Here is a 16,869-nt window from a genome sequence, read left to right as displayed (position 1 = left end):
ATTTTATTCACGGCAGCATCAAAAATAATAGAATATTTAAGTGTAAATTTAACAAATAAATTTGTTGTATTATACCTAATAAGCAACAAGACATCCCATGTTTATGGATTGGATGAGTCAGTATGATTAAAATGATAAGTTCCTTCAAATTGATCAACGAATTCAACTTAATTTTATCAAAATTCCAACAGACTTTTTTGCAGAAGTTGATAAATTGATTCTAAATTTATATGGTAATGCAAAGATCCACAATAGACAAAACCATTAAGTTTCATAATTTTGAAACTTAACAGCTGTAATTATCAAGATAGTGTGGTACTGACATAAAAATTGACATATAGATGAATTAACCAGAACTGACAGTTCGGAAATAAATCTTTATGGACAACTGATTTTTGGAAAAGGTGGTATGGCATTTCAAAGGGGAAAGGATAGTCTTTTTAACAAATGGTTTTGGGATATCCACATTAAAAAAAGATGAACTTAGACTCCTACCTCGCACTGTACATGAAAAAATTAAAATAGTTCTGACACTTCAGTGTAAAAGTTATAAAACAAGGATTGCTGGCCAGATGGCCGAATAGGAACACCTCCAGTCTGCAGCTCCCAGTGAGATTGATGCAGAAGGCGAGTGATTTCTGCATTTCCGACTGAGGTACCCGGTTCATCTCATTGGGACTGGTTGGACAGTGGGTGCAGCCCAAGGAGGGTGAGCCAAAACAGGGTGGGGTGTCGTCTCACCTGGGAAGCTTAAGGGATCGGGGAACTCCCTCTCCTATCCAAGGGAAGCCATTAGGCACTGTACCATGCGCTGTGGCCCAGATACTGTGCTCTTCCCACTGTCTTTGCAATCCACAGACCAGGAGATTCACTCTGGTGCCCATACCTCCAGGGCCCTGGGTTTCGAGCACAAAACGGCAACTGTTTGGGCAGACACTGAGCTAGCCACAGGAGTTTTTTTCCATACCCCAGTGGCACCTGGAACGCCAGTGAGACAGAACCTTTCACTCACCTGGAAAGTGGGCTGAAGCCAGGGAACCAAGTGGTCTGGCTTGGTGGGTCCCACCCCCACAGAGTCCAGCAAGCTAAGATCCACTGGCTTGAAATTCTTGCTGCTAGTACAGCAGTCTGAGCTCGACCTGGGACGTATGAGCTTGGGAGGGAGGGGCATCTGCATTGCTGAGGCTTGAGTAGGTGGTTTTACCCTGACAGTGTAAACAGAGCCACCAGGAAGTTCAAGCTGGGCAGAGCCCACTGCAGCTCAGCAAAACCACGGTGGCCAGACCGCCTCTCCAGATTCCCTCCTCTCTGGGCAAGACATCTCTGAAAAAAAGGCAGCAGCCCCAGTCAGGGACTTATAGATAAAACCCCACCATCCTGGGACAGAGCACCTGGGGGAAGGGACAGTTGGGGGTGCAGCTTCAGCAGACTTAAACGTCCCTGCCTGGCAGCTCTGAAGAAAGCAGCGGATCTCCCAGCACAGCATTTGAGCTCTGATAAGGGACAGACTGCCTCCTCAAGTGGGTCCCTGACCCACATGTGTCCTGACTGGGAGATATGTCCCTGTAGGGGCCAACAGACACCTCATACAGGGGAAATCTGTTTGGCATCTGGCAGGGGCCCTCTGGGATGAAGCTTCCAGAGGAAGGAACAGGCAACAATCTTTGCTGTTCTACAACCTCTGCCAATGATACCCTAGCAAACAGGGTCTGGAGTGGACCTCTAGCAGACCTGCAGCAGAGGGGCCTGTTAGAAGGAAAACTAACAAACAGAAAAGAATGGTATCAACATCAACAAAAAGGACATTCACTCAGAGACCCCAGCCGAAGGTCACCGACTTCAAAGACCAAAGGTAGATATAAATCCATGAAGATGGGGAGAAACCAGTGCAGAAAGTCTGAAAATTCCAAAAACCAGAAAGCCTCTTCTCCTCCAAAGGATTACAACTCCTTGCCAGCAAGGAAACAAAACTGGATGGAGAATGAATTTGATGATTTGACAGAAGTAGACATGTTCTAACCCAATGCAAGGAAGCTAAGAACCTTGAGAAAAGGTTAGATGAATTGCTAACTAGAATAACCAGTTTAGAGAAGAACATAAATGACCTGATGGAGCTGAAAACCACAGCATGGGAACTTTGTGAAGCATACGCAAGTATTAATAGCCGGATTAATCAAGTGGAAGAAAGGATATCAGAGATTGGAGATCAACTCAATGAAATAAAGCGAAAATACAAGATTAGAGATAAAAGAGTGAAAAGAAACGAACAGAACCTCCAAGAAATATAGGCCTATGTGAAAAGACCAAATCTACATTTGGTTGGTGTACCTGAAAGTTATGGGGAGAATGGAACCAGGAACCAATTTGGAATACTCCAGGAGAACTTCCCCAACCTAGCAAGGCAGGCCAACATTCAAATTCAGGAAATGCAGAGAACACCACAAAGATACTCCTCGAGAAGAGCAACCACAAGACACATAATTGTCAGATTCACCACGGCTGAAATGAAGGAAAAAATATTAAGGGCAGCCAGAGAAAAAGGTCAGGTTACCCACAAAGGGAAGCCCATGAGACTAACAGTGGATGTCTCAGCAGAAACCCTCCAAGCCAGAAGAGAATGGGGGCCAATATTCAAGATTCTTAAAGAAAAGAATTTTCAACCCAGGATTTCGTATCCAGCCAAACTAAGTTTCATAAGCAAAGGAGAAGTGAAATCCTTTATAGACAAGCAAATGCTGAGAGATTTTGCCACCACCAGGCCTGCCTTACAAGAAGAGCTCCCGAGGGAAGTACTAAACATGGAAAGGATCAACTGATACCAGCCACTGCAAAAACAAACCAAATTCTTAAGACCATTGACACTATGAAGAAACTGCATCAATTCATGGACAAAATAACCAGCTAGCATCATAATGACAGGATCAAATTCACACATAACAATATTAACCTTAAATGGAAAGGGGCTAAATGGCCCAGTTAAAAGACACAGACTGACAAACTGGAGAAAGGGTCAAGACTCATCAATTTGCTGTATTCAGGAGACCCATTTCATGTGCAAAGACACACATAGGCTCAAAATAAAGGGATGGAGGAATATTTACCAAACAAATGAAAAGCAAGAAAAAAAAAAAAAAAAGCAAGAGTCGCAATCCTAGTCTGATAAAACAGACTTTAAACCAACAAAGATCAAAAGAGACAAGGGCATTACATAACGGTAAAGGGATCAATGCAACAAGAAGAGCTAACTATCCTGAATATATATGCACCCAATACAGGAGCACCCTGATTCGAAAATCAAGTTCTTAGAGACCTGCAAAGAGACTTAGACTCCTACACAATGAAAGTGGGAGACTTTAACACCCCACTGTCAATATTAGAAAGATCAACGAGACAGAAAATTAACAAGGATATCCAGGACTTGAACTCACCTCTGGAGCAAACGGATCTAATAGACATCTACAGAACTCTTCACCCCAAATCAACAGAATATAATTTATTCTCAGCACCACATTGCACTTAATCTAAAATTGGCCACATAATTGGAAGTAAAATACTCCTCAGCAAATGCAAAAGAACAGAAATGACAGTCTCTCAGACCACAGTGCAATCAAATTAGAACTCAGGATTAAGGAACTCACTCAAAACTGCACAACTACATGGAAACTAAACCACCTGCTCCTGAATGACTGCTGGGTAAATAACGAAATGAAGGCAGAAATAAAGATGTTCTTTGAAACCAATGAGAACAATGACACAATGTTCCAGATTCTCTGGGACACATTTAAAACAGTGTGTAGAGGGAAATTTATTGCACTAAATGCCCACAAGAGAAAGCAGGAAAGATCTCAAATCGACACCCTAACATCACATTTAAAAACTAGAGAAGTAGGAGCAAACAAATTTAAAAAGCTAGCACAAGGCAAGAAATAGCTAAGATCAGAGCAGAACCGAAGGAGATAGAGACACGAAAAACCCTTCAAAAAATCAATGAATCCAGGAGCTGGGTTTTTTTGTTTTTTTGTTTTGTTTTGTTTTGTTTTGTTTTGACAACATAGATAGACTGCTAGCCAGACTAATAAAGAAGAAAAGAGAAAAGGATCAAATAGATGCAATAAAAAATGATAAAGGGGATATCACCACCGATCCCACAGAGATACAAAGTACCATCAGAGAATACTATAAACACCTCTATGCAAATAAACTAGAAAGTCTAGAAGAAGTGGATAAGTTCCTGGACACATATACCCTCCCAAGACTAAACCAGGAAGAAGTTGAATCCCTTAATAGACCTATAACAAGTTCTGAAATTGAAGTAGCAAGTAATAGCTTACCAACCAAAAAAAAAAGTCCAGGACCAGATGGATTCACAGCTGAATTATTCCAGAGGTACAAAGTGGAGCTGGTACCATTCCTTCTGAAACTATTCCAATCAATAGAAAAAGAGGGAATCCTCCCTAACTCATTTTTTGAGGCCAGCATCATCCTAATACCAAAACCTGGCAGAGACATAACAAAAAAAGAAAATTTCAGGCCAATATCTCTGAAGAACATTGATGCGAAAATCCTCAATAAAATACTGGCAAACTGCATCCAGCAGCACATCAAAAAGCTTATCCAGCGTGATCAAGTCGGCTTCATCCAGGGATAAAAGGCTGGTTCAACATACGCAAATCAATAAATGTAATCCATCACATAAACAGAACCAATGACAAAAACCATATGAATATCTCAATAGTTGCAGAAAAGGCCTTCGACAAAATTCAGCAGCCCTTCATGCTAAAAACCCTCAATAAACTAGGTATTGATGGACCATATCTCAAAATAATAAGAGCTATTTATGACAAACGCACAGCCAATATCATACTGGAAGCATTCCCTTTGAAAATCGGCACCAGACAAGGATGCCCTCTCTCACCACTCGTGTTCAACGTAGTATTGGAAGTTCTGGCCAGGACAATTAGGCAAGATAAAGAAAGGGTATTCAATTAGGAAAAGAGGAAGTCAAATTGTCTCTGTTTTCAGATGATGTGATAGTATATTTAGAAAACCCCATCCTCTCAGCCCCAAATCTCCTTAAGCTGATAAGCAACTTCAGCAAAGTCTCGGGATACAAACTCAATGTGCAGAAACCACAAGCATTCCCATACACCAATAACAGACAAACCATGAGTGAACCAAATCATGAGTGAACTCCCATTCACAATTGCTACAAAGAGTAAAATATCTAGGAATCCAACTTACAAGGGATGTGAAGGACCTCTTCAAGGAGAACTACCAACCACTGCTCAAGGAAATAAGAGAGGACAGAAACAAATGGAAAAACATTCCATGCTCGTGGATAGGAAGAATCAATATCATGAAAATGGCCATACTGCCCAAAGTAATTTATAGATTCAGTGCTATCGCCATTAAACTTCCATTGACTTTCTTCACAGAATTGGAAAAAAACTACTTTAAAGTTCATATGGAACCAAAAAAGAGCCCACATAGCCAAGACAATCCTAAGCCAAAAGAACAAAGCTGGAGGCATCATACTACCTGACTTCAAACTATACTACAAGGCTACGGTAACCAAAACAGCATGGTACTGGTACCAAAAGAGGTATATAGACCAATGGAACAGAACAGAGGCCTCAGAAATACGCCTACATCCATCTGTAGATCCATCATCTACAACCATCTGATCTTTGACAAATCTGACAAAAACAAGCAATGAGAAAATGATTCTCCATTTAATAAATGATGTTGGGAAAACTGGGTAGCCATATGCAGAAAGCTGAAACTGGATCCCTTCCTTACATCTGATACAAAAATTAACTCAAGATGGATTAAAGACTTAAACATAAGACCTAAAACCATAAAAACCCTAGAAGAAAAGCTAGGCAATACCATTCAGGACATGGGCATTGGCAAAGACTTTATGACTGAAACACAAAAAGCAATGGCAACAAAAGCCAAAATAGACAAATGGGATCTAATTAAATTAAAGGGCTTCTGCACAGCAAAAGAAACTATCACCAGAGTTAACAGGCAACCTACAGAATGGGAGAAAATTTTTGCAATCTATCTCTCTGAAAAAGGGCTAATATCCAGAATCTACAAAGAACTTAAACAGATTTACAAGAAAAATCTCCATCAAAAAGTGGGCGAAGGATATGAACAGACACTTCTCAAAAGAAGACATTTATGCAGCTCAACACACACATGAAAAAAGCTCATCGTCACTGGTCTTTAGAGAAACGCAAATCAAAACCACAGTGAGATACCATCTCACGTCAGTTAGGATGGCGATCATTAAAAAGTCAGGAAACAACAGATGCTAGAGAGGATGTGGAGAAATAGTGACGCTTTTACACTGTTGGTGGAAGTGTAAATTATTTAGTTCAACCATTGTGGAAGACAGTGTGGCAATTCCTCAAGGATTTCGAAGTAGAAATACCATTTGACCCAGCAATCCCATTACTGAGTATATATACCCAAAGGATTATAAATCATTCTACTATAAAGACACATGCACACGTATGTTTATTGCAGCACCATTCACATTAGCAAAGACTTGGAACCAACCCAAATGCCCATCAATGATAGACTGGATAAAAGAAAATGTGGCATGTATACACCATGGAATACTGTGCAGCCAGTATACAGAAAAGGATGAGTTCATGTCCTTTGCAGGGACATGGATGAAGCCGGAAACCATCATTTTAAGCAAACTCACAAAAGAACAGAAAACCAAACACCATATGTTCTTGCTTATAAATGGGAGTTGAACAACAAGAACACATGGACACAGGGAGGTGAACATCACACACCGGGGCCTGCCAGGAGTGGGGGGCTAGAGGAGGGATAACATTAGGAGAAATACCTAATGTAGATGACAGGTTGATGGGTGCAGCAAACCACCATGGCACATGTATACCTATGTAACAAACCTGTACATTCTGCACGTGTACCCCAGAAGTTAAAGTAAAATTTTAAAAAATTCTCAATTGGTAAAAATGTAAAAAAATAAATAAAAGAGTTATAAAACTATAATAATTTTGGAAGGAAAATAGAAAATCTAGGACCTTGGGTTCTAGAAAATTTTTAGCTATGGCATCAAAAGCATATTTCATAAAATAAAAAATAATTGGATACATTAGACTTCACCAAAATTAAAGCTCTTGTGTTTCAAAAGACACCATTAAGAAAATGAAAAAACAAGTCACAGATTGGGGGGAAATATTTGTTAATTACATATCTGATAAAGGACTACTATCCAGAATATACAAAGAACTCTTAGAACTCAATGAGAAGATGATCCATTTTTTAATATGAGCAAAAGACATGAATAGGCAGGCATATCAGATCAGCAGATGTACTTAATCGCTAAAAAGCACATGAAAAGATACTCCATATCATTAGTCATTACGGAAAATGCAAATCAAAACCATTACGAGATACCAGTTCACAGAGAGAATAACAAATGTTGATGAAGACATGGAGTAATAGGAACCTTCATACATTGCTGGTAGGGATGTAAAATTGTATAGCCACTTTAGAAAACAGTTTGGCGGCCGGGCGCGGTGGCTCAAGCCTGTAATCCCAGCACTTTGGGAGGCCGAGACGGGCGGATCACAAGGTCAGGAGATCGAGACCATCCTGGCTAATACGGTGAAACCCCGTCTCTACTAAAGAATACAAAAAAACTAGCCGGGCGACGAGGCGGGCGCCTGTAGTCCCAGCTACTTGGGAGGCGGAGGCAGGAGAATGGCATGAACCTGGGAGGCGGAGCTTGCAGTGAGCTGAGATCGGGCCACCGCACTCTAGCCTGGGCGACAGAGCCAGACTCCGTCTCAAAAAAAAGAAAACAGTTTGGCATCTTCTTAAAAAGTTAGCATAAATTTACTATATGGCCTGTTGGTTTTACTCCTAGGTATTTACCCAAAAGAAGTGAAAATGTGTCTACACAAAGATTAGCGCTTAGATTTTCATAGCAGCATTATCATAAATGCTAAAAATTGGAAACATCTCTCATACTCATCAACTGATGAAAGGAGAAATAAAACATAGTAGCATTCCCATATAATAGAAGTTCAACAATAAAAGGAATGAAATATTGACATGTTACATGTATGAGCCTCAAAAACATAGTAAATGAAAGAAACTAGACGCAGAAGATCACATGTTCACATTCCATTTATATGAAGTATCTATAAAAGGCAAATGTAAGTAGATTAGTGATTGCCTGAGCCTAGGAGTAAAATCCAGGATTAAATGGCTGTGGAGGATCTTACTAGAGTAAGAAAAATATTCTAAAACTGGATTATGGTAATGATTGTATAACTTGGTAAATGTATGAAAAATCATTGAATTATATGCTTAAAATGGATGAATTCTAATGTGCGTAAATTATGCCACAATAGTGAATAGCATGGGTAAGATTTCTGCCTTTGTGGAGCTTATAGATTAGTGACGAGATGCATAAGTAATAATTAAGCAAAATAATTTAAATAAATGACCAAAAAGGAAAGTCCAGTGAATTGGAAAGAAAACCAGAAGGAGGGAGTTGGTAACTGTATTGGGTGCTGCCAGAGATTGATTGAGTGACAGTACAGAGATTCATGGTCATCTTAATGATCTCATTTGAACATTGGGCAAAGGGCAGTTTGGATTGCAGTGGGATTTGAATGGCAGGATAGGAAGTGGAGGCAACAGTTAGGTAACTATTTGGAGAAGTTTCCCTGTAAAAGGGAGCAAAAGAAAGCGGTAAAGAGGAGGCTATGAAACATGAATGTCTTGTCAAGGGAGGTACCACCCTGGATTTGGAAGATTGTACATCTTGTTTATAAATTGGTAAGAATGGTCCAGGAAAGAGATATTGCTTGATGACTCAGGAGATGGGGCCGACAAAAAAGGAGCAAAGTCCTTCAGGAATTGAGAGGAGTTGGATACAGAGTGCAAATGAGGGTTTGACCTTTGTAAAAGGCAAACATTTCTTCAATTTTAACGAGGAAAAGAATTCAAGGATATATGCAGATGCAGGTAGGTTTGGCTGTGGGAATTTAAGGAGTATCTTTTCTTGTTGGAGTGTGAGGTTAGCTAAAAGGCAGGATGGAGTGGGTCAGAAAAGTGTGTGGAAAATTTGAGGACAGAGAAGATAGAAAGTATGCCCTGGGAGAACAGGAAAGAGCATTTCCTAGGAGAACATGTGGGATTGCCAAGCGGAACTGAGTGTTCCATTTGAAATTACTGATAAAATAATAAGGTGAAGTCAATCAGCTCAATTGTATTTTGTCTACAGTTTTGTCCCTCTGGGGTTTCAGGCTCAGAGAAGGCAGATGTTTGGATTAACCAGAGTAAGAGTTTTGCTTAGCAAGTATAATGGGTACGGGCCTGGGAGACAAGGTTTTACTGAGGATATTTGCAGAGGGATAACTGTAATGCTGAGCCTTGAAATCTAAGCTTGGAGGGATGCGGGCTTCAAGGTACTTTTGGCTGTGAGCAAGGGCACTGAAACTAGTGTTCCAGTTGTACTTAATGGAACGCAAAGTGCTTCAAAACAGCTGAAGAGGAAACCTATTATGTAGTATTAGTTTACCCATGATACCAGTTTTGTTTGTCATCATAAACATTCAAGTTGTTCTTGGCGTAGCATGTATTATGGATCCTGTAATGATCCTTACAAATCCTTCTGGAATTTGAAGAACCCTACTTTAAGGCCTTTGATGTTTCTCCTAGCTGATAGTTTCATGTTTTTTAGTAAAGTATGTCAGGATAATGAGGTTCTCACTGAATTACCTTCACTCAGCTCTTGGTTGTCACAGATTTACTATCATGAAACATGCAAATGAATTAGGAAATGGGTAAAGAAATATTAAAATGTATTATAAGCACTGATACTAATGCTAGGTTAAAATCGTACAGAACTATTCAGATTAATGGAATAGAGCAGAAAGTTCAGAAACAGTCCCATTATATGTAAGGATATAGTATGTGATAGGGTGACATTTCAATATAGGGAAAGAAGCAGTATAGTAAAGATTCTGTAAAATAACATTGAAGCAATTGGCTTACATCTTGGGAAAAATGTAATTACATGTTTGCCTTATATCATGTACAAAAATATATCACAGAATGAACTTACTTTATAGTAAAAAAAAACTTTTTTATAAGCCTTAGACAAAATATGTGGACATTTATGTCACTGCAGAGGAATTTTCTAACTATGAATCCAAGCCATAAAGAAAATCAGTAGTTTTGGTTAAATTAAAGAGTTAAAATTTTATGTGCACAAAACACTGTAAATAACACTAAAAGGTAAAATACAAACAATAAAAGGTATTTCCAACAATATCACTAAAATATAGAGAATTCTTATGATTTATTTTTATAGACAGGGACTCCAGGAGGAAAGAAAAGATAAATGTATAAATAACTAAAAAGTCATGAAGAAATAATCTCTTATATTAAAGACATAATTAAAACATGAGATACCTTTTTTTTTTAACCTAGCAGATTGGCAAAAAAAAGAAATTTTTTTTTATGACAACTCATTTTGGGTGGAGGGGGCATTCTTATTAACATTTTATATAAATTGATAGAACCATTTTGAAAAGCAGTTTAGAAGTATTCAATAAAAGCCTTAAAATTTCAACGTCTACATTGACTCAGTTCCACCTCTACAAATATATTCACAATGCATAATCGTGGATAAGTACAAATATTTATTACAAGAATGTTCATTAAAACATTATTTTATAAAAGAAAAAGATTTTTAATAGTTTAAGTATCTCAAAACTGGCAATTGATAAAATACTTGTGATTATATGCTGCGTAATATGTGCAGTCATGAAACATGCAATAAAATATTTAACGACGTGGAAAGACAATTATGATATAATGTTAAATGAAAAAGACATTACAGAATAGAATGGATTGTGTATTTATTAAAACCAAAATAATGTGTATATGTGAGGGGATGAGAAGGATATATTTGAAATACATTACCTATCTTTCATAATGGGATTATGGGTGATTTTTCTTTGTGCTAATCTGTATCTACTACAGTCCATATATGTTTCCTTTTTTATAAGAAAAATGTGATTTTGTTATAAAGGAAAGTGTGTGAGAAGCATGTACTTGAAAGAACTGTGTATTGTCTTTTTATAGTCCAAATCGGTACCTCCTCTTTCACCTGGTGAAGTACATCTTTGCTGTGGCTCACAGATTGTTCCTCCCATTCCCCTTGCCACTTTTTGCCTATCGGTAAGTAGAGTGCTCCATTTGCGTGACTTGTGAAAAAGCTAACTCCACACACTTGGTCCTAACGTTCTCCCTTAGGGTTATAGGGTGTGTGAAGGGCTAGTCTCCAGATCTCCTAGTATGATGACATTAGCATAGGGAAGATGCAGAAATAGATTCGTGTCAGTAAAAAAAATGTGTTGGGAGATTAAATCTGCAGTTTTTCACTTTCTCCAATTTAAAAGCATTGAGTTTCATTTTGGAGAAATATCTTGCTGGGCACATACGTAAGGGGCAGTCAGGTTCCCCTGTGTTGCATGTCGCTCGTTATTAAATCAACTTGATGATGCTGTTGGGAAAGGAGTCAGGCTCATTCAGACTTGGATTTGTGGCCGCCTTCCCTTCTTTCCCCGCTTCTTAGTTCACTTCTCTTTGTCGATTAAATATCTGTGACTTGGCTGGGAGTGGTGGCTCATGCCTATAATCCCAGCACTTTGAGAGGCCAAGGTGGATGGATTGCTTAAGCCCAGGAGTTCGAGACCAGCCTGGGCAATATGGTGAAACCCCATCTCTACAAAAAATATCAAATTAGCTGGATGTGGTGGCATCTGCCTGTAGTCCCAACTACTGGGGTGGAGGTGGGGTGATGCAAGATAATTGCTTGAGCTTGGGAGTTCGAGGCTGCAGTGAGCTGAGATTGTGCCACTGCACTCCGGCCTAGGGGACTGCTGGTGCCCACAGTGGTGCACACCTATAGTCCCAGCTACTTGGGAGGCTGAGGTGGGAGGATCACTTGAGTCCAGGAGTTTGAATGCAGCCTGGACAACATAGTGAGACCCTGTCTCTGGAAAAAAAAAAAAAGGAAAGAAAAGAAAAGCCACTGCCCTGAGGTAACTGTTGATGGGAGGGAGCTCCTTTCTCGTCCTGGGTTTTATATTGTTGTCCTGATTTGAACCAAATAAAATAAAATCTTGGACTTACCTGCCACGCCCTAGTGGTCTGGTTAAGGAGACTGTCACATCCATTGGCCACAAATTGATCTTCATTTGGGTTTTCATTCATTCATTCAACAAATATTTATTGAATGCCTACTATGTCTTAGATAATGTACTAGGTACTCAGAATATTACAATAAACCCTCAAAAATCTTATGGTCTAACAGGGGTACCAGAAAAATAGACCACTAGAATGCAGCATGATAACAATATTTATTGAGTGTTGTACCTTTCAGACTCTTTACTTTATCTCCTTTAATATCACAGTTATCTATAAGTAAGTAAGGAGAGTATATGGAGTGAGTGGAAGAGGAGGCCACAGAGTAAGAGAAACTTACAAGAAGGCCAAAAAGAAGGGATCAGACATTTAAGTGGGAAACGAGAGTTTGGAATTCTAGATACCAAAGGGAGTGGAGTATTTTGAGGAGGGAATCGATGTTGTAAGAAGGGGAACATTGCTGTTCATTCACATGTATCTCAAGCCCCTAGAACAATGCCTGGTACACAGTAGGCACTCTGTTGATATTGGTAGAATGAAGTCTTACAGAAGAGTCAAATAAGATAAAGGACCAAAAAAAATGTCTACAAATGACCATTTGTGACTATGACTTCAGTGCCGTGAAAGGGATATAAGCCAGATTGAAGTGAGGCACTTTCGTGGTTGTACATAAAATTGAGTTAGAGTTGGCTTATGTATGTCCATGACATGGTCCACTGAGGACACTCGAATATTTGAATATCTGAGGTTTAGATTAGATAGAGACCTGAAGTGATCTGTTAGCGTAGGATGAGGGCACAGAGAGTTAGAGGTTTGTAGTGAGTGTTTTTATTAAGCTATGTCAGCCCAATAAATTATTTTTTTCTGCCATTGAGGAATCTGAGGCTTTCTATGTTGCTGGAGAAATTCTAACCAGCTTCCTTTTTCATTTATTTATACTATGCATTAGAATGTTGTTTTTCAAGCCTTTAAACAGCTGTGGAATCCTGTGTTCACTGAAGTTTTACATCAAGTCCTGTTGGGTAAATCCAATAAAAGAGCTGGTCTGGTTGCAGTGATGGATGATACTCAGCACATGCACTCCCAAACCCTTGGCCCCCCAGGACTCCGTGGGGCCCCGGCAAATTCCTAGTGTTCCTCGGATGCTAGTTGAAAACCCACTGCTACTGGGCACGGTGGTGCACACCTGTAGTCCCAGCTACTTGGGAGGCTGAGGTGGGAGGATCACTTGAGCCCGGGAGTTTGAATCCAGCCTGGACAACATAGTGAGACCCTGTCTCTGGGACAAAAAAAGAAGAGAACAAAAAAAAAGGAAAGAAAAGAAAAAGCCACTGCCATGAGGTAACCAATGGTGGGAGCTCGAGTGGCATGTAAGGAGCCCTTCCGTTTTCATTAGTAGTGAAGAGATGGCAGTAATGAAGACAGGCGGCCTTTCTCGTTTGGGGTTTTATATTGTCGTCCTGATTTGAACCATAGATTTTTACCTTCTCCTTGCTTTTGGATGTTTTTTCCCTCAAGGGCCCCAGCTTTTAGGGAGTACGTTTTATATTTTACACACCATTCAGCTTGCCCTGTGTTCGTAAAGGCAGCATATTTGAATATCTGAGGTTTAGATTAGATTGAATTTCACAGACGTGATTGAATATGGGAGTTTTTCTGTTTCCTTTGTTGTTTGTTGGTTTTAATTCTTTTTAGTTGAAGATCTGTTGTTTCTTTGGAGGAGAACAAAGTGTACCAGCAGTTACAGCAGCCAACTGGGTTGGCTTGAGAGGAGGTGGACCAAAAAGCAGAGGTAGCCTCACAGGTCGAGGTGCCAGGATGTTGGTTATTTTCTTAAAAAAAAAAAAAAAAAAAATCAGTTCAGACTGCTCTACAGCAGTCTGTCTTCCTGTAGTTCTTACAGGCTAGCTTGCATCTTGGACAGAGAGATGCTTATCACATGTGCTTTATATATTTATTTTTCCAGATGGGTGGCAAGAGTCTTTGAAATAAACCCCTTTGAGCCCTGGATAACAAGGGATAAAGTGGAGCGGGTGAGTATATGTGTGGAAAGCATCTGCCTGGGCAGATGATGGGAAGTTAGACTTACTTTGGTTTGCTTGCTTGCTTGTCTCCCGGCTGTTGTCTGTTTGCTGTTCTTGCTGTCTGCAGTCAGCCTCTCTGCTAAGCACTGAAACTCATCCGCCTGCCCTGCTCCAGGGGGCGGCTCCTCCATGCCTGCTGTCCGTCATTATCAGTGTTTCTGTCTCTGCGTGATCATTCCTGTCAACACACAAAATTACCTCACAGCTCCCCTGCCAAAGCCTCTCTTCCTCCCATCAGTCTTCTAGCTACTTTCCTGTTGTGTCCCTTCACATCCTAACTCCTCCTGACTTCCTCCTAACATCCTGAAGAAACCGTTGACAGTTTCTTCATTCTTTCTTTAACCTACTCCAGTCAGACTTTTATTCTCATTTCTCCCCTAAAATTGCTCTTTTCAAGGTTACCCACAATCTCCTTGCTGCCACATCCAATAGTCAGTTCTCAGACCTCATGTCATGTGCCTGTGCATTTGCTTCCAGGGAGGATGCAAAATAAAATAAAAATACTATACCAATACCACATCTACCTTTGATGACCTATGGACCATATATTGACAAGAAGCAGCCACATTCTCCCCTGAATGCTACCTAAAACCTAAAGTGTAGAGAAGATGAGAAAATAGTGCTTAGGGAACGTGAGAAAGTGGGCAGCTCGCGTACTTTCTTCAGACATTGTTTGTGAAAGATCAGGCAGGAGAACTGGTTGTCAGACACTTCAGTTTATCTTACACTAAAGTGTCTCTTACATTTATAATTGAGAAAGTGTTGACACAGTGGCCTGAGTGGTTTTGGATTTGGTTTGCAGACTGGCTTACAGCCCTCTGGTAAAATAATTGCAGACTTTCAGGTGGGTAGGATGAGGGATTGATGCTGCTCTAGGTGCGAATGGGTTTGGAATAATCTGGGATCTTTGTAAACTTGACAGTTCATTGTCTTTCCCTATAAACAAGATGGGTTTGGTTTTCTAGCTCTACAGTGAGCATTAGTCAACCAGGTTGAGCATAGCTGGAGCCAAAAAGTTAATTTTTTTTTTTTAATGGGCAAGGAACAAATGCTGTGTTATCTCCTAAATTCAAAGTTAAAACTGAGTCAGAACGCGCATGCTCAGAAAACAGGGGCATGCGAGAACTGAGGAATGGACTGGCTCTGCTTTAGCCCTGATTTCATTCCTCAACCCTCCTGGGAAGCCTCCCTGGCAAGTGTGGTGACTTGTGCTTCCCTGCCCTAGATTCATTTCTGTTGAAATCTGTATATAGAATGGCTCCTGTACCGCCAACATCCTGTGCTTGTGGCTCCCACTGGGGACCTCAATCTCATACTTGCTGATCTTGCCCTTTGGGTGTCTTAAGCCCTCTTTCTGTGTTCTACTTGTATAGTGATTTGCATGAATCGAACATTGCCACATATTCTTTGAAAGCAATTAAGTCTCCATACTAGGACTCGTGCCAGCCTGAATGTTTACATGCTTGCTAGGATAGCACTTTGTTCGCGGCCAGTTTTCAGCATTGTCTGCGGTCCTTTGTTTATTCAAAGATGCACATCACAGACATGAAATTGCCTCACCTGCCTGGCTTAGAAGACGTTGGCATTCAGGCAACACCACTGGAACTCAAGGCCATCGAGGTGCTGCGCCGCCACCGCACCTACCGCTGGCTGTCTGCCGAAATCGAGGATGTGAAGCCGGCCAAGACTGTCGACTTTTAGTGCCTCCTGAGCAGCTCTTGGTTTTGGTGTCTTTGGGGTCAGCCCATGTGGTTTGAGCACCCAGCCAGGTCGTCTCTTTAGAGGATCCTGTACACAGTTCCACTATTAAAAACATTTGAGGTTGAATTCTGCAGTATGTTCTTTCTTGATTTACAGAGTGAGAAATGCAGTCATTTAGAACTTGAGCATAATTTTTGTTAAACATACATATTTCATAATGACATATATACTGTTTATTCTCTGAAATGCCAGAGTTTGGATTTTCCTATGACACACCACTTCTAGCATACGTTCTAGAAGACAAGGAACCTTTCTAATGTCAGAATATTGTAAAGACCCCAAGTGATATGTGATTGTTTTTAATCTCCTTTAAATGAGAGAGCATGCAGTATCCCCTAACCCAAATGTGTTTACACCGAAGGTGTTTTTAAAATTCGTTTTAATAATGTCCATATGCCTTTTAAAACTAGTAGTACATACATAGAAAACCATTGTCCATAGATTCTTAAACCCCTTCCAGTAATTCCACAGTCTTCTTGGATCTGAGCCATCTGAGGCCAACCCCATGCCTTTAGTACCAAATCTGGATTATCTCAGACACGTAAGTGTAGATAGATTCTCTTCCCATGCAAAGGAGATGCTGCAGCTTCTATGCCAGCAGTGCCAGCACTTAGGAATTAGGATCTTCTAATGAAGTTCTTAAAACTGCAGCCAAGATCCAGATGAACGATTGGTTTAGTGTTGGCAGATTCCCCCAGCACAGTAAGATTTAAAACTCCGACAATTTGTGGTGAAGCCACCAGACCACTGTCCTGGGTGACCCGGGGTTGGTCATTGTGTTTCACTGGCCTTCAGCCTCCTCATCTGT

General features: G+C 40.3%; 1 protein-coding gene across 1 annotated transcript in view; it reads left to right on the top strand.

Moving 5' to 3' along the window:
- Positions 1–16,127, top strand: part of NDUFA9 (NADH:ubiquinone oxidoreductase subunit A9) — a 38,694-nt gene extending 22,567 nt beyond the window's left edge. The window contains exons 9-11 of the mRNA XM_033223158.1: positions 11,152–11,247; positions 14,183–14,249; positions 15,831–16,127. Of these exons, the coding sequence (XP_033079049.1) occupies positions 11,152–11,247; positions 14,183–14,249; positions 15,831–16,001 (334 nt within the window). The 3' untranslated portion in view covers positions 16,002–16,127. The remainder of the gene's footprint in view (positions 1–11,151; positions 11,248–14,182; positions 14,250–15,830) is intronic.
- Positions 16,128–16,869: the final 742 nt, after the last annotated feature.

This window comes from Trachypithecus francoisi, unplaced genomic scaffold (assembly GCF_009764315.1).
Source record: "Trachypithecus francoisi isolate TF-2019V2 unplaced genomic scaffold, Tfra_2.0 Lachesis_group11, whole genome shotgun sequence".
NCBI classification, from domain to species: domain Eukaryota; kingdom Metazoa; phylum Chordata; class Mammalia; order Primates; family Cercopithecidae; genus Trachypithecus; species Trachypithecus francoisi.
The sequence above is the reverse complement of the archived record's forward strand: the minus strand, read 5'-3'. Positions and strand labels throughout refer to the sequence as shown.